General features: G+C 43.3%; 1 protein-coding gene across 1 annotated transcript in view; it reads left to right on the top strand.

Moving 5' to 3' along the window:
* Positions 1 to 412: 412 nt before the first annotated feature.
* LOC115191721 (TBC domain-containing protein kinase-like protein) overlaps positions 413 to 18,326 on the top strand; it is a 68,173-nt gene continuing 50,259 nt past the window's right edge. Inside the window, exons 1-17 of the mRNA XM_029749577.1 lie at positions 413 to 573; positions 982 to 1,234; positions 8,886 to 8,958; positions 9,853 to 9,967; positions 10,167 to 10,240; positions 12,682 to 12,823; positions 13,019 to 13,079; positions 13,185 to 13,246; positions 13,725 to 13,786; positions 14,119 to 14,267; positions 14,615 to 14,753; positions 15,412 to 15,511; positions 16,168 to 16,217; positions 16,475 to 16,604; positions 17,197 to 17,295; positions 17,860 to 17,922; positions 18,071 to 18,197. Of these exons, the coding sequence (XP_029605437.1) occupies positions 1,042 to 1,234; positions 8,886 to 8,958; positions 9,853 to 9,967; positions 10,167 to 10,240; positions 12,682 to 12,823; positions 13,019 to 13,079; positions 13,185 to 13,246; positions 13,725 to 13,786; positions 14,119 to 14,267; positions 14,615 to 14,753; positions 15,412 to 15,511; positions 16,168 to 16,217; positions 16,475 to 16,604; positions 17,197 to 17,295; positions 17,860 to 17,922; positions 18,071 to 18,197 (1,639 nt within the window). The 5' untranslated portion in view covers positions 413 to 573; positions 982 to 1,041. The remainder of the gene's footprint in view (positions 574 to 981; positions 1,235 to 8,885; positions 8,959 to 9,852; positions 9,968 to 10,166; positions 10,241 to 12,681; positions 12,824 to 13,018; positions 13,080 to 13,184; positions 13,247 to 13,724; positions 13,787 to 14,118; positions 14,268 to 14,614; positions 14,754 to 15,411; positions 15,512 to 16,167; positions 16,218 to 16,474; positions 16,605 to 17,196; positions 17,296 to 17,859; positions 17,923 to 18,070; positions 18,198 to 18,326) is intronic.

The following is an 18,326-nucleotide window of genomic DNA, read 5'->3' as shown; positions in this document are numbered from 1 at the left end:
TCTGGCTAGCTCGGGCCTGCTGGCATGCAATCCCTATCCATATGATTAGACATTTGATAAATGCGCCGCAGTTGCACAGTTTATACCATGAGGATTTTTGGGGATAATTTGCTTTTGCCTGCGTAACCAGTAAATGTATACATTATTTGACATTCAGAAGCAATTAGTAAATTACATTTCGAGCCAATACAAAATAAAAACATAGCAAGAATCGTACTACGAATGTTTGGTTATTTTTGTAGAAACATTGTTTATGAGATTTGATCAGGCATAGAAAATAAAGACATGCAGATAAAGTAATATACCTGTTATATCCTTTGGTTTGTCAATATAAACACTAAGCAATAGATACATCTAACCAAAAGCTACTAACACCGGTGTATTGGGAAGCAAGGTTGCAATGTTTACAAATCATTTTGACAGCTGAGCTTCGTCGCTGAAAATTGACGTAATCGGTCACGTTATCTCTCAGCTGCTCACAGCATCCCGTGAAAGAGAAGATTCGGCAAAATAAAATACAAATAAAATATACGGTCAGAATTTTTGGGATATGAGGACAGACGTTCACTAAACGTAAGTGTTCATTCAAAAGTCGTTTCAGTTTTATTAATTCAAAGTTTTGCATACTGCATCCCTTATTGTACAAGCGAACTGCAGCACTGTCGCTAGCTTTCGATTTAGTTAGCTGCCTGTATCCACTTTTACTGTTTACAAACCGGTTACATGCCTCCCTAAATACACTATTAGGTAATGCTTGTACAAGATGACAAAGTAAATGAAGTGGATATGAAAGTGTGTGGTCACCATTCTTTTGTGTTATATCTGAAATTATTTCTGTGTTTAAAAGCTGTGATATAACTTGTATCTTAGCTACATTGCGCCTGCTGTGTTTAGATATAGTTTCAAATTAAAATGAGTGTTTGTTAACATGAACCAAACTGTTAATTTGTTTCCCTGCCTCTGTCTCTATGTTTTCCATAGGGTGTGTGGGTTGGTGGAGCTGTCAACTGTGTCTGAAGTGGACACGAGCAGTGAGCAGTCATGAGGCCACTGAGAGACGCCCAGCTAGGGGCCTTCACCTTCTTTGCCTCGGCTCTCCCCCACGATGTGTGCGGGAGCAACGGCCTCCCCCTCACCCCCAACTCCATTAAGATCCTAGGCCGCTTCCAGCTGCTCAAGACCATTACCCACCCAAGGCTCTGCCAGTACGTAGACATCTCCAGAGGGAAGCATGGTAGGACTACGCATCTCTGTCTGTTTGTCAATGGGTATTTTGGGTCCTATTCTTGATACGGTGAAAATACATCACTCCTTCAACCTACCTTCCTTGGAGTAAAAGGGATCTGAATGCACAGAATACATTAATGGTAAAGCACTGATATAGCACTTAAATAGGCCTAACTGGAATGGTGAAAGATCAAATCAAATTTTAATGCGAGTGTAGATGTTAATGCGAGTGTTGCGAAATGCTTGTACTTCTAGTTCCGACCGTGCAGTAATATCTAACAAGTAATCAATCAATTCCCCAACAACTACCTAATACACACATCTAAAGGGGTGAATGAGAACATGTACATATAAATATATGGATGAGCGATGGCCAAGCGGCAAAGGCAAGGTGCAATAGATGGTATAAAATACAGTATATACATATGATATGAGTAATGTAAGATATGTAAACATTATTAAAGTGGCATTGTTTAAAGTGACTAGTGATCCATTTATTAAAGTGGCCAGTGATTGGGTCTCAGTGTAGGCAGCAGCCTCTTGAGTTGGTGATTGCTGTTTAGCAGTCTGATGGCCTTGAGATAGAAGCTGTTTTTCAGTCTCTCTGTCCCAGCTTTGATGCACCTGTACTGACCTCGCCTTCTGGATGGTAGCGGTGTGAACAGGCAGTGGCATGGGTGGTTGTTGTCCTTGATGATCTTTTTGACCTTCCAGTGACATTGGGTGCTGTAGGTGTCATGGAGGGCAGGTAGTGTGCCCCTGGTGATGCATTGTGCAGACCGCACTACCCTCTGGAGAGCCTTGCGGTTGAGGGCGGTGCAGTTGCTGTACCAGGCTGTGATACAGGCCGACAGGATGCTCTCAATTGTGCATCTGTAAAAGTTTGTTAGTGTTTTGGGTGACAAGCCAAACTTCTTCAGCCTCCTGAGGTTGAAGAGGCGCTGTTGATCCTTCTTCACCAAACTGTCTTGTGTGGGTGGACCATTTCAGTTTGTCTGTGACGTGTACGCCCAGGAACTTGTGGATAGGGGGGTGCTCCCTCTGCTGTTTCCTTAAGTCCACGATCATCTCCTTTGTTTTGTTGACGTTGAGTGAGAGGTTGTTTTCCTGACACCACACTCCGAGTGCCCTCACCTCCTCCCTGTAGGCTGTCTAGTCATTGTTGGTATTCAAGCCCACTACTGTTGTGTCGTCTGCAAACTTGATGATTGAGTTGGAGGAGTGCATGGCCACGCAGTTGTGAGTGAAGAGGGAGTACAGGGAGGGGCTGAGCACGCCCCCTTGTGGGGCCCCAATGTTGAGGGTCAGTGAAGTGGAGATGTTGTTTCCTACCTTTTACCATACGTCAGAAAGTCAAGGACCCAATTGCACAGGGCAGGGTTGAGACCCAGGGCCTCGGGCTTGATGATGAGCTTGGAGGGTACTATGGTGTTGAATGCTGTGCTGTAGTCAATGAACAGCATTCTTACATAGGTATTCCTCTTGTCCAGATGGGATAGGGCAGTGTGATGGCGATTGCATCGTCTGTGGACCTGTTGGGGCGGTATGCAAACTGAAGTGGGTCTAGTGTGGCCGGTAAGATGGAGGTGATATGATCCTTGACTAGTCTCTCAAAGCACTTCATGATGACAGAAGTGAGTGCTACAGGGCAGTAGTCATTTAGTTCAGTTATCTTTGCCTTCTTGGGTACAGGAACAATGGTGGCCCTCTTGAAGCATGTGGGGACAGCAGACTGGGATAAGGATTGATTGAATATGTCTGTAAACACACCAGCCAGCTGGTCTGCGCATGCTCTGAGGACGCGGTTTGGAATGCCGTCTGGGCCAGCAGCCTTGCGAGGGTTAACACGTTTAAATGTTTTACTCACGTCAGCCACGGAAAAGGAGGGGGGTGGGGGGCGCAGTCCTTGTTAGCGGGCCGTGATGGTGGCACTATATTATCCTCAAAGCGGGCAAAGAAGGTGTTTAGTTTCTCTGGAAGCTTGACGTCGGTGTCCGTATCGTGGCTGGTTTTCTTTTTGTAGTCTGTGATTTCCTGTAGACCCTGCCAAATGTTTCTTGTGTCTGAGCCGTTGAATTGCAACTCCACTTTGTCCCTGTACCAGCATTTCGCTTGTTTGATTTCCTTGCAGAGGGAATAACTACACTGTTTATATTCAGCCATTTTCCCAGACCTCTTTCCATGGCGGTGGTTCGCGGTGGTTCGCAAATTCAGTTTTGCGACAATGCCGCCATCCACGGTTTCCGGTTAGGGTAGGTTTTAATAGTCACAGTGGGTACAACATCTCCAATGCACTTCCTTATAAACTCACTCACCGAGTCAGCATATAGATCGATGTTGTTTTCTGAGGCTGACTGGAACATATCCCAGTCCGCGTGATCAAAACAATCCTGAAGCGTGGATTCCGATTGGTCAGACCTGCGTTGAATGGTTCTAGTCACTGGTACATCCTGTTTGAGTTTCTGCCTATACAATGGTAGGTGAAAGATGGCGTCGTGGTCGGATTTGCCGAAGGAAGGGAGGGCGGATGAGGGCTTTGTATGCATCGCTGAAGTTAGAGTAGCAGTGAGTGTTGTACCCCTGCACATAGTGCAATCAATATTCTGATAGAATTTAGGTAGCCTTGATCTCAAATTTGATTTGTTTAAAATCACAAGCTACAATAAATGCAGCCTCAGGATTAGGGTTGCAAAGGGTCTGAAACTTTCTGTGAAATTTCCAGAATTTTTCTGGACATTTTCCAAGGGAAGTTGAGCCCGGGAATTTGGGGAATTTTCCTTAAATCATCAAAAAAGTTAGCTTATAACAGTGAACCTTTTTTGTGGGATACACATAAGCCAATTCTAGGTCTTGTGGCATATTTTGGTTCAACTATCCCCAATTCAATGGAATTGCAACCCTCTGCATGCACAGTGCATTCTTCCATCACATGTACAGCTGATTCTCAAGATCTTGCACACTAATGTGATGCTATTGAACCCACACTACTACACTGTCTAGGACTACATGCTTTCTGGTAAGTTTTGATTACGATACTGGGTGGGTGAATATATTTATATGACAAACATGACTTTTTGTTAACTAGTAAATAGTAGCCTACAGCAAAGTGTGTTTAAATCATTTCTAACTTGTTAACAATTTCTGGTAGATAGTTTTTGCTACCATGTGGGTTTTATCTTGTTGAGCCTCCTAACTGAGTGTTAATTCACCTGTTTCCATAAAAGCTGTGTACATTTGCAAATACTGTGCCAAATCGTATGTGAAGAATGAAACAAAGATGCAGAATCATCTGGCCAAGGGCTTAAAGTTCCCTCAGCGCACACAACAAGCAACCTCTGATAAAAGTCCCTCTACTTCTATTTGAGGTGGAAATGATGAATCAGACACCTTACTGATAGTAACAGCTCATGGTCCTCAAGGAATCAGATGTTTTTTTTTTTTACTCAATGGAGGAACATAGTCAGTGAAATGCTGATGAATGTCTTGCTCGAGCTGTGTATGCAACTTCTTCACCTCGGATGCTTACAGGCAATGTGTATTGGAAGAGATTTCTGAATGTTCTTCGCCCAGCATACACCTCTCCAACCAGACATGCTTTATCTACTCATTTGCTGGATGCAGAGTTTAACAGAGCTCAAGTGAAGGTCAAGCAAATTGTAGAGAAAGTGGACTGTATTGCAATCATCTCTGATGGGTGGTCGAATGTTCGTGGGCAAGGAATAATTAACTACATCTCCACCCCTCAACCTGTACTCTACAAGAGCACAGACACAAGGGACAACAGACACACCGATTAGCTGAAGGCAGTCCTCAATGACCTTGGACCACAGAAGGTATTTGCACTGGTGACAGACAATGCTGCGGACATGAAGGCTGCTTGGTCTAAAGTGGAGGAGTCCTACCCTCACATCACACCAATTGGCTGTGCTGCTCATGCATTGAATCTGCTCCTCAAGGACATCATGGCACTGAAAACAATGGATACACTCTACAAGAGAGCCAAGGAAATAGTTAGGTATGTGTAGGGTCATCAAGTTATAGCAGCAATCTACCTCACCAAGCAAAGTGAGAAGAACAACAGTACCACATTGAAGCTGCCCAGCAACACCCGTTGGAGTGGTGTTGTCATCATGTTTGACAGTCTCCTGGAGTGGAAGGAGTCTCTCCAAGAAATGGCCATATCACAGTCTGCTGATATGGACAGCCCCATCAAGAGGATCCTCCTGGATGATGTGTTTTGGGAGAGAGTGGTAAGCAGCCTGAAACTCCTGAAACCTATAGCAGTAGCCATTGCACGGATTGAGGAAGACAGTGCCATCCTTTCTGATGCTTGCAGATGTAAGAGAAGAAATGTGTACTGCCCTGCCCACTTCACTGTTGCTCCAAGCAGAGGAAACTGCAGTTCTGAAATACATCAAAAAGCGTGAAGACTTCTGCCTGGTGCCCTTACATGCAGCAGCGTACATGTTGGACCCCAAGTATGCTGGCAAGAGCATCCTGTCTGGTGCAGAGATCAACAAAGCCTATGGAGTCATCACTACCATGTCTCGCCACCTTGGCCTGGATGAGGGCAAGGTTCTTGGCAGTCTGATTAAGTACACTTCCAAGCAAGGGCTTTGGGATAAAGATGCATTATGGCAGTCTTGTCAACATATCTCGTCAACCACCTGGTGGAGGGGACTTTGTGGTTCTGAGGCTCTTTCCTCTGTTGCCTCCATCATCCTCCAAATCCCACCAACATCAGCCGCCTCAGAGCGCAGCTGGTCCTTGTTTGGGAACACCCACACACACACACCAAAGCACGCAACAGGCTGACCAATACAGGCTGACCAGGTTGAAAAATTGGTGGCCATCCGGGCAGATTTGAGGCTTTTTGAGCCTGACAACGAGCCATCCTCATCAAGGTTGGAAAGTGACAGTGAAGATGAGGCCTCAGTCTGATGTTCAAGAGGTGGACATTGAGGAAGTCCAGGGAGAATACATGGAAGCCTGAGATGAAGACAACCAAAGCTTTAGTTTCTAGAGTATCGTTTTACAGTTGTATGTTGAAAACGTTTTTGGGAGATGCGATGGATCATTGGGGATCATTCAATATTCCCTTTTGTTGTTCAGTGAAATCGTCCCATGTGAAGAGTCAACTCATTTAATTAAAGTTCAATTCGAAACTAAATTGTTTACGAATTTATTTTGGAAGAATTTAATCATTTGCAATTATGTCTACTTATGATAAGGTAAAAGGTTTATGTTTCTGTCTCTATATGATATGGTAAATATATCCAATGCAAAAAAAATCTACATTTAAATGATATTAATATTAATTTGCATATATTTCCGTTAATTCCCACAAAGTTTCCACTTCTGAATATTCCCCAAAATGTGCAACCCTACTCAGGATATATGGTTTCCAGTTTACATAGAGTAAACAGTGAAGTTCCTTGAGAGCTGTCTTGGTGTCTGCTTGAGGAATGTACACAGTTGTGACGATAACTGACGAGAATTCTCTTGGGAGGTAATGTGTCCGGCATTTGATTGTAAGTAATTCTAGGTCGGGTGAGCAGAAGGACTTGAGTTCCTGTATGTTGTTATGATTACACCATGAGTTGTTAATCGTGAAGCATACCCCTTCCTCTTCCCAGAGAGGTGTTTATCTCTGTCGGCTCGTTGCGATGTTTCCGTGAAACAGAGAATGTTACAATCTCTGATGTCTCTCTGGAAGGCAACCCTTGCTCGAATTTCGTCTATCTTGTTGTTAAGAGACTGGATATTGGCGAGTAGTATACTCGGGAGCTGTGGGCGATGTGCACGTCTACGGAGCCTGACCAGGAGGCTGCTCCGTCTGTCCCTTCTGCGGCGCCGTTGTTTTGGATCGGCTTTTGGGATTAGATCCATTGTCCTGGGTGGTGGTCCAAACAGAGGATCCGCTTCGGGAAAGTCGTATTCCTGGTCGTAATGTTGGTAAGTTGACGTCGCTTTTATATCCAATAGTTCTTCCCGGCTGTATGTAATAAGAGGTCATTGATGACTGCCTTCCTGGGGTAACAATGTAAGAAATAATACATAAACTAAATACTGCATAGTTTCCTAAGGACTCGAAGCGAGGCGACCATCACTGTCGGGGCCATCTTGAGTGACTTTGTAGTGGAATCCTTGTTTTCCTCTATTCGACTGTATCTGGCTTTCAGTGATTGTGAAGATGGGAAGAATACATGGAAAATCGGGTATCCTAGTATCGCAATACTGGTATTGTTACAACACTCCACTACCAGAAATATCCTAGTATTGGGAGAGTGGGATGGAGAGTGAAACTAAAGAGGACTAGGGGAGATTGGTACTGACGTGACAGACCGACAGAAGCTTTTAAATCCTATCCCTTTCCCTCTGGCATCTACTACTGTATATGACTGGTGTCCTATTAATATAAAATGTTATTCATCATATGCTTCGTAAACAACAGGTGTAGACTAACAGTGAAATGCTGACTTGCGGTGTGCATTCAGAAGGAAGAGGGAACAGTGTGCATTCAGCGTATTCCAACAGAGCCTTGACCTTCCCTTTCTATTTGGAAAAACACCTAATAATCTTGTGTATTGTTGTGTGAAAAGAGGCTGTTCATATTGACTTCATTGCGGTCATACCCAGAAGTTTACACGTTGACTTGTACCCCAGTTTGTCATTTACAGTTGAGTAACTTCCTCACAGGTTATACCTCCTCAAGAGGCTCTCTCAGCTTTCAACAATGTCCTCTGTTTTTTAGTAGTGTTTTCTGTTTCATCCGAGTCACTGTAAAATAACGGAATGTGTTTGGCAAACTCCAACTGCACAATCTAACTTGTTTGGCTTTTGTTTGCTACGCGTATTACCACAAGAATGTGTTTTATTAAAAGTCTCAACAAAAAACAGAAATCATCCCAAATCCACATTATGCAGATTTTATTGGACACATTAATGATTTTTGGCCAAAGTATACACAGTACTGTCATTATGGACGTCCTGAGTAGTTAAAAGCTTACATTAGCCTGCTTTGTTTCCTCCTTTTATATGCCCAGATGTTTTATAGTCACGGCTAGAAGCTTATGTCAAATTGCTGTCTAAAGTATATCTTTTTTGGTGCATTTTAGCTAACCCTAACCCTTTTCCTAACCATTACCTAATTCTCCAAACTGCTGCGAAAGTTCTCCTAACCTGCTAAGAAAAGTCAATTCTGACATGAGCTGTATTCCATTTAGTCAAAACCATGTTTTAAGGTCCTGACCGCTGAACCTTTTGTTGTCAGATTTTGTAGATAACATTTTGTTTTTCCATTTATTGTGTGGGCTGGGTGGATGGGAAGTTATAAAGGACTGCGTACAGCTTTAAAGCTTTGTAGTTGCATATGTGGGTTATCACAACACATGGCGCTAGCGTTTCATTTAGAAGATTCTTCTTGGCTATGTTTAACCAATCATGTTGTGGCTAAACCTTTAACTTAAAGGCACACTCCTTCATCGGAAAAACAACAAAATGACAGCCTTGCTGGGGGAAAAAATGGAGAACAAGCAGCAGACCATAAAACAGATGTTTTGAAATCACATATTAAACATATAAATCAATAAAATGCCAGGGTTGACCAATGTCATATTGATCTACCATTTCACACCTTTTCTTCTTCCTTCTTCCAGAACGACTTGTTGTTGTAACGGAACACTACGAAAGCAGTCTAAATGATTTCCAGAAACAGGTTCAAACTGTCAGGTAAGATTAAGTTTTTTATTAGTTGCACTGGGCTGACCAACTGGCGGGCTGAATTTGGCCCAGCTGTTATTTTATTTAGGCCCCTAAGTTTTCTTATATAAAAAGGAAGTGTTATTTTATTTAGTATTTTTATTGTTGGACATAAAAGACTGTAAAAACACCAGCAAATCAGCTCCAAGTGATTTTAATTTTGGAATCTGTTCCGGAGTATTCCCACACGTTATAGAGAGATACTGTATATGTGATCGTATACAACTGCAAGCAAGGTTTGAAATGGCTGTTTTAGACAAATATTATATCTGTTTAGGATACTTGCGGTCAATTTGCAGTCTACAAATTATTTGTTATTATGCACTGTCCATCGAAATGCTTACTTGCAGGTTCCTTCTCGACAAGGCAACAACAATAAGAAATAGTATAATACCCGAAGGCACTATATCTATATAGTACAATATTTACACAATATGAAGACTATATATAGATATAGTATATTATCATTGTGCTATGTTATTGAATGTTAGGAGGACTAAGTTCTATATCTCTGTCAGTAGAATGACCATGGTTTAGCTGAACAAAGAAGAATAGCTTCATTACATCAGGACTAGGCTATGCACTACCCTTGCCATCTACTGGTTGACACCGATAATAACACAAACCTCTTCCATCTAAAACACTTACCGAATGAACTCCTCAACTCTACAGGCCCGGCAGGGTGAAAATGACTACATATTTAGTACATACAATGACCTGTTGTAGCTTTGTTGGCTGGAAAACAAAGACGCTCTGAGTAACCTACATAACCCTTTTTCAAGCCAAACACCACAGGTCCTAAAGCTACGCCCAAGTTTTATAATGTGTATATAATATTTCTCAGGCCTTGTCTGTCTGTTACAGCCCAGAGAGGGTTCTCCAGATAGCCTATGAGGCCTTGGAGGGACTAGAGTTTATGAACAAGCATGGGATGGTTCACAGAGCCCTCAATGCACAGAATGTCCTCATGGATGGCAAGGTAGGTTACCTCCCTTCCCTATCAGTTGGGGTCTAATGGAAAGGCTTTTAACGCCGTTTGCCATTGTCATCTAGCCTGGTTAAACCTGTGCTCTCGTTTAAACAGGCTAATTGTCATCACGTTATTGATGCATTATTGATTTATCATAAGGCCATCAATACAGTGAACATTGTCATATGCAACATTTGTTTCTTTGTAGGGCAAGGTGAAGCTGGCTAAGTTTGGGCTCTATTACATGACAGACCACGGGGCGGATGTGGACTTTCCTATTGGGTAAGTCCTGTTCACATCTAACCTCCCATGTACAACGAATGTGTCGATAGATGTGAAAAGCTATTTACATTGTGACTGACATTAGATTAGGCATTGAAAACACAATTATTTTACATTCTAGTCATTTAGCAGACGCTCTTAGAGCAACATACAGGAGTGAGTGCATACATTGCTGCCCCGTGGGAATTGAACCCATAACCCTGGCCTGCAAGCGTCATGCTCTACCAATTAATCTATAAGGGTTAAAAGCAATACATGTTCCACTGTCATATAGAGAGAACTATGATAAATGATGTGATAATGGAAGATTTTAACCTTGAACGTCTGGAACTTGTAGTACTGTGGATCTTCTGATAATGGAAGATTTTAACCTTGAACGTCTGGAACTTGTAGTACTGTGGATCTTCTGATAATGGAAGATTTTAACCTTGAATGTCTGGAACTTGTAGAACTGTGCATCTTCTGATAATGGAGTCATAGGTCCCTCTGTGAACACAACACAGTATTTCATTGCTGTTAGTGAAATAGAATGCATTACTGTGACATGTATGTGTAATAGTCAGTCTATTGTCTATCAAATCACATTTTGTCACTTGCGCCGAATACAACAGGTGTTGTACAGTGAAATGCTTACTTACAATCCCTTAACCAACAATGCAGTTTTAAGGAAATCCCTAAAAAAACTAAGAGCTAAGAATAACAAATACTTCAAGAGCAGCAGCAAATAACAATAGTGGAGCTATATACAGGGGGTACCGGTACAATGTGGCAATGTGCTGGGCGTTATTAAAGTGGCTATGCATTGATAATAACAGAGTAGTGGGGGGGGGGGGGGGGCAGGCAATGCATATAGTATGGGTAGCCATTTGATTAGCTTTTCAGGAGTCTCATGGCTTGGGGGTAGAAGCTGTTTAGAAGCCTCTTGGACCTAGACTTGGCGCTCTGGTACCACCTGCCGTGCGGTAGCAGAGAGAACAGTCTATGACTTGGGTGGCTGGAGTCTGACAATTTTTAGGGCCTTCCTCTGACCCTGCCTGGTATAGAGGTCCTGGATGACAGGAAGCTTGGCCCCGGTGATGTACTGGGACGTACACACTACCCTCTGTAGTGCCTTGCGGTCGGAGGCCGAGCAGTTGCCATACCAGGCAGTGATGCAACCTGTCAGGATGCTCTCGATGGTGCAGCTGTAAAACCTTTTGAGGATCTGGGGGCCCATGCCAAATCTTTTCAGTTTCCTGTGGGGAAATAGGTTTTGTCGTGCCCTCTTCACGATTGTCTTTGTGTGCTTGGACCATGTTAGTTTGTTGGTGATGTGGACGCCAAGGAACTTGAAGCTCTCAACCTGCTCCACTGCAGCCCCGTCGATGATAACGGGGCCATGCTCGGTCCTCCTTTTCTTGTAGTCCACAATCATCTCCTTTGTCTTGATTGCGTTGAGGGAGAGGTTGTTGTCCTGGCACCACACGGTCAGATCTCTGACCTCCTCCCTATAGTCTCTCATCGCTGTCAGTGGTCAGGCCAACCACTGTTGTGTCATCAGCAAACTTAATGATGGTGTTGGAGTCGTGCCTGGCCATGCAGTCATGAGTGAACAGGGAGTACAGAGCACTGCTGAGGGGCCCCCGTGTTGAGGATCAGTGTGGCAGATGTGTTGTTACGTACCCTTACCACCCGGGGGCTGCCCGTCAGGAAGTCCAGGATCCAGTTGCAGAGGGAGGTATTTAGTCCCAGGGTCCTTAGCTTAGTGATGAGCTTTGAGGGCACTATGGTGTTGAACGCTGAGCTGTAGTCAATGAATAGCATTCTCACATAGGTGTTCCTTTTGTCCAGGCGGGAAAGGGCAGTGTGGAGTGCAATAGAGATTGCATCATCTGTGGATCTGTTGGTGCGGTATGCAAATTGGAGTGGGTCTAGAGTTTCTGGGATAGTGGTGTTGATGTGACCCATGACCAGCCATTATGATATCTAGGTTTTGGATATTAAAGTAATCCATTGTTTCAAGTACTGTAATAGATATCTGAAGTCTTATCCAAAACCCAAAGGCCCTCACGTTTTAGAAAGTCTTTGTGGGTAATAGCCTGTTGTTGAATGGGGGAATGATTGTGTGTGTTCGCTGCTGCCTTTGATGTCCTGTGTTATCTAGTCTCCAAGTAAAACATCTGGTTGAAATAAGCTTTATCTGTCTAGTGTTTACGGAGATTCCTTGATATGAAGCAATGTACTGTACATGCATAATTTAAACAATGACTTCAACGAAACAGGAAGTACCTGGAATATTTAGGTAGATTAATCATCAAAGTCTGTTCATTGTCAAATGTTATCTGTTGCAAACAGGTTTCATTCAATTTAATTCAAGACAACCTCAATGCTCTCAAGTTTTCTATGCCTTGCAGGGTATTCAATTGACCTTTGACCCTCTCTCTGACTATCTCTGTCCACAGGTACCCATCCTATCTGGCTCCAGAGGTCATCGCCCAGGGCTCAGTCCACCCTCGTGACCCCTCCCAGGGGGAGAACCCTCTTCCCTCGGGGCCCAAGACAGACGTGTGGTCCCTGGGAGTCCTGCTCTTTGAGCTGTGTGCAGTAAGCTCTCTTACACCCCCATGTCTTGACCTAATGATTGATTGGTTGATTGAGCTGTCAATCAAAAGTCAGGACTGTCATTGACAGATGTTATGACAGTGTTATATAGCCATTGAACTGAGGGTTCAAGTAAAGTGTGATATTGTGGTTAGGAGGAAGTCATTCTGTCATGTACTGTCAACCTTTTATTCACAGGGTAGAAGACTACTGCAGAACATTGAAATAAGCGAGAGATTGAAATTCATCATCACCTTGGGTAAGTGAACGTGTTGCCATGTCCGTCAGCCTGGTGAGCCACAGACTGGTTATGATGGGGTTGTTCATTGTTTATGGCATGGTGGTCTGTGTTTGTTGTTCTCAGGTTGCATTGACGACATAGTCACAGTCCTTGCAGAGGAGCACGGATGCCTGGATGCGATTAGGGTGAGTTTGAAATCAATCACAAGTCACTATTTATTACACTGGCCCGCTAAAACCACTCTAAGAAAGGTTGATTGTCCTAGAATTCCTAGTTTGCCTAATGTGTAGATTGCCTAATGTGTGGTAAAGTCATGCTTTATGATGTTGTAGATAAGACTACTCCTTATTTTACTGTTTTGTTGATCCAGAGGCAAATGTGATTGTAAATTACTACAATTCATCAAATACCTAAACAATGCCCTGTAACTTGTAACCGCTAGCTGTGTGTGTTTGTGCGCGCATCTGTTTGCGTGTATATGTGTGCTAATGAAATTCATATGCCCTCCATTTGCCAAAGTGTTTCCCTTGTAAAAAGGCTTTTAACATTTCTCAGGCTATTTTATTTCTTTAGGATGCTGAAAAGCCATAAAAGCAGAGGGAGATTGGGGCTGTGGGTCTGGATTGTAGCATAACTAATGTGATTGTCAACGTTCTGTTACAGGAGCTGCCTGAGAACGTCCTAACATTATTAAGGAAATGCCTGACCTTCCTGCCCTCCAGAAGGTAACTCGACCAGAGATGTTTTATATCATGTGGATTGGACTCTGTTGTGTTGGCTATCATTTCCTGTTGGGAGGCTCATTCTCAATGCCTTCTCCACGTACTTTTGTCATGCAGCTGAGCTATGTGCAGGGTAAAAACAGGGTAATAACGGGGTAATAACAGGGAAAGTGATCAAAAACCTGCCCAAATGAGAACATGGTACGTTTAGAGAGAACATTTGAGAACACTTCCCATAACATTTTTTTCGTGAAATCTGAACCTTTGATGAAGTGCGTCTATGTTTTTGATGCATGTTCAAAAAGTTTGACATTTCACTCTGTGCTTCCATCCAGACCCACCCCTGCAGAGCTGCTGGTTGACCCAGTGTTTGAGGGCGTGTCGTGTCTCTACGCCCCGTTCCAGCAGCCCGTCGGGCTGTTCTCCTCCTCCCTGCGCTGTGCCCACCTGGAACTACCAGAGGACATCAGCCAGCTCTGCAAAGGTCAGAGTGCACACATGCATGCCCTGACATGGGCACACACACGCATGGACACACACACACACACACGCACACACTTACGGACGCACATACATTATAAATTGTTGTTTACCATCGTAGACCTGGCTCTATGGATAAAGGATACATCTCAGACGACCACATTCTACCATGTCGAGGACCACAGTGTATCATCCTTGATGCTTAGTGTGGGATTTAATGGAACCCAGGAATCCCTGGAAAACAGTGGCAATTGTTATCGATTGGACTATCCTGCATTAAATGACATTAATTGAAATGGGACTGATTTGAATGTGTTAGACAGTTAAATCAATCTGTCAATCATGCCCCAGATGATGATGAGGAGTACCTGGGGGAGAGGGCCATAGACGAGGTGTACCACCTGTGGTGTTTGGCGGGAGGAGACCTGGAGAAGGAACTGACCAACAAGGAGATCATCCAGTCCAAGCCTCCCGTCTGCACCCTGCCCAAGTACTGTACAACACACCCTTTCTACCTAGTGGACTGTTTCAGATAATGTAGTTATACACAGCATGTCTTTCTACTGTTCTGTTTCAGATAATGTAGTTATATACAGCATGTCTTTCTACTGTTCTGTTTCAGATTATGTAGTTATATACAGCATGTCTTTCTGTCGTAGATAATGTAGTTATATACAGCTTGTCTTTCTACTGTTCTGTTTCAGATTATGTAGTTATATACAGCATGTCTTTCTACTGTCTCAGATGATGTAGTTATATACATCATGCCTTTCCCCTCAAAGCACAAAGTTAGAATAATGTTTACATCTGAATTAGTTCTCCCGAGTGGCACAATAGTCTAAGGCACTGCATCTGTGCTAGAGACGTTACTACAGACACCCTGGTTCGAATCCAGGCTGTATCACAACCGGCTGTGATTGGGAGTCCCATAGGGCGGCGCACAATTGGCCCAGCATCGTTTGGGTTTGTCCGGTGTAGTCCGTCATTGTAAAATAAGAATTTGTTCTTAACTGACTTGCCTAGTTAAATAAAGGTTACAATTTAAAAAAAACTAAAATATAGTTAACTATATTATTTATAAGTAGATCCGTGCTATTCTATAGTTTCTCATCCGAATGAATAAATGTTGAATTCAATCTCTGTGTTAGTTTCCTGCTGGAGGACGGGGAGTCGTTTGGCCAAGGCAGGGACAGGAGCTTCCTCCTGGATGACACCACCGTCACACTGTCACTGTGCCAGCTGAAGAACGTGAGGACACCACTGTGACTAATAGATTTAACATTACTGTACAATAACAGGAGCAAGACATTGTAGTAGTGCATTGGTCTCTACTAGGTCTGTAATGACCAGTGTACTACCAACACCACACGACAGGTCTCTACTAGGTCTGTAATGACCAGTGTTCTACCAACACCACACGACAGGTCTCTACTTGGTCTGTAATGACCAGTGTACTACCAACACCACACGACAGGCCTCTACTTGGTCTGTAATGACCAGTGTTCTACCAACACCACACGACAGGTCTCTACTAGGTCTGTAATGACCAGTGTACTACCAACACCACACGACAGGTCTCTACTAGGTCTGTAATGACCAGTGTTCTACCAACACCACACGACAGGTCTCTACTAGGTATGTAATGACCAGTGTTCTACCAACACCACACGACAGGCCTCTACTAGGTCTGTAATGACCAGTGTTCTACCAACACCACACGACAGGTCTCTACTAGGTCTGTAATGACCAGTGTTCTACCAACACCACACGACAGGTCTCTACTAGGTCTGTAATGACCAGTGTACTACCAACACCACACAACAGTTTATTTTCTCCACATGGTTGAATCTGAAATAAACCAGAACATTTGTGTTGAGAATTAAAATCTGCCTTCTCTCTTTCAGAGACTGAAAGATGTGGCAGGAGAGGCATATTACCCTTTATTGGAAGATGAGTAAGAATCCCCTTATCTTTTAATACTCGTTTGTCACGTATTGACTTAGTCTATCTGTCCTCAGCTCTCACATCCCTTCTCTATTTTTCATTTTATGGCTTGTTGTTTTCAATGACTGATGAAGATGGATAATGTTCCCTTCTTGCTTTTTTGTTCCCTTGTATCTCTTTGTGTCTCTCTCTTGCTCTCTCTGTGTCTGTCCTCTGTGTCTCTCTCTCTCTCGCTGTGTCTGTGTCTCTCTGTCTCTGTCTCTCCAGACAGTCTAGTCTGTCCCAGTCCAACAGCAGCAATGAGCTGTCTTGCACCGTCATGCTGCCACTCATCATCAGGGAGAGGGACACAGAGTACCAACTCATCCGCATCATCCTCTTCGACAGGCTCCTCAAGGTCTGAGCTCTAACACACACACACACACACACACACACACACACACACACACACACCATTCTCTCACAACCCAGTACAAATGCAATCACTCTGCCTCCGCAGTTTAAGATCCCCCAGTTCCCAATGATTCCAGGAATAGAAAGATGAGGAGTACCCAAAGTCACATTGACCGTGTCCTGAGCTCACACTCTTTTACTCATCTTTGTGTTCCTGTCTGGTGATTATTAGTCTTCTATTGGTGTGTCCAGGCCTTGGTGTGTCCAGGCCTTGGTGCGTCCAGGCCTTGGTGCGTCCAGGCCTTGGTGCGTCCAGGCCTTGGTGCGTCCAGGCCTTGGTGCGTCCAGGCCTTGGTGCGTCCAGGCCTTGGTGCGTCCAGGCCTTGGTGCGTCCAGGCCTTGGTGTGTCCAGGCCTTGGTGTCTATCTTGATTGTATCGAGTGTTGAATTAAAGTGGAGCTATGTGTTATATCAACCAGATGAGTAAAATAGAGTTTTTTTCTCAACGACTTTATCTGGATAAATGAAGGTTTTAATTACAATAGAATCTAATCTTATGATAAGAAAATGATCTGGTTGTGCTGTTTGTCCCACAGGCATACCCATACAAGAAGAACCTGGTGTGGAAGGAGGCGAGGGTGGACATTCCTCCTCTCATACGTGGACTGGCCTGGGCTGCTCTCCTGGGAGTCGAGGTAGGACAAACTGATAACCATAGAGAGGAATACGTTGTTTTGTTTGTAGAGATAAATACAGCTGATAACCATAGAGAGGAATACATTGTTTTGTTTGTAGAGATAAATAAAGCTGGTAACCATAGAGAGAAATACATTGTTTTGTTTGTAGAGATAAATACAGCTGATAACCATAGAGAGAAATACATTGTTTTGTTTGTAGAGATAAATAAAGCTGGTAACCATAGAGAGAAATACATTGTTTTGTTTGTAGAGATAAATAAAGCTGGTAACCATAGAGAGAAATACATTGTTTTGTTTGTAGAGATAAATAAAGCTGGTAACCATAGAGAGAAATACATTGTTTTGTTTGTAGAGATAAATAAAGCTGGTAACCATAGAGAGAAATACATTGTTTTGTTTGTAGAGATAAATAAAGCTGGTAACCATAGAGAGAAATACATTGTTTTGTTTGTAGAGATAAATAAAGCTGATAACCATAGAGATGATGAACTTGATTTACTGCTGATTTTTCATTTAATACTGAAGTTATTTAGGTTGATTAGAATTTATTTTTCTCTCCAGGGGGACATTCAAGCCAAATATGACAGCATTGATAAGGATACCCCTATACCCACTGACAGACAGGTACCTCCTCTTCTCGTTATGGACTGGTTATCAGTTGATGGGCAAATGTTATTATTTTTGGCAGTTTTATAATTTCATATTGAACAGATTTCTATCACATGCATTGGTTCACACACTTCTAATGTATGTGTGTGTGTTTTCCTTCCAGATTGAGGTGGACATCCCTCGCTGCCACCAGTATGACGAGCTGCTGTCCTCGCCACAGGGCCACAGGAAGTTCAGGCGTGTGCTCAAGGCCTGGGTGGTGTCTCACCCTGACCTGGTCTACTGGCAGGGTGAGTCTGTCTCTCTGCTGTCACAATCTGACGCAGTGACTCACATCCATACTGTGTTGTGGTCAATAGCCCACTAGGTGGCAGTCAAGTCATACATTTTCAATCTAGCCTATCCAATTCAATTCTAGT

Source organism: Salmo trutta, chromosome 4, assembly GCF_901001165.1.
Source record: "Salmo trutta chromosome 4, fSalTru1.1, whole genome shotgun sequence".
Lineage (NCBI taxonomy): Eukaryota > Metazoa > Chordata > Actinopteri > Salmoniformes > Salmonidae > Salmo > Salmo trutta.
The sequence above is the reverse complement of the archived record's forward strand: the minus strand, read 5'-3'. Positions and strand labels throughout refer to the sequence as shown.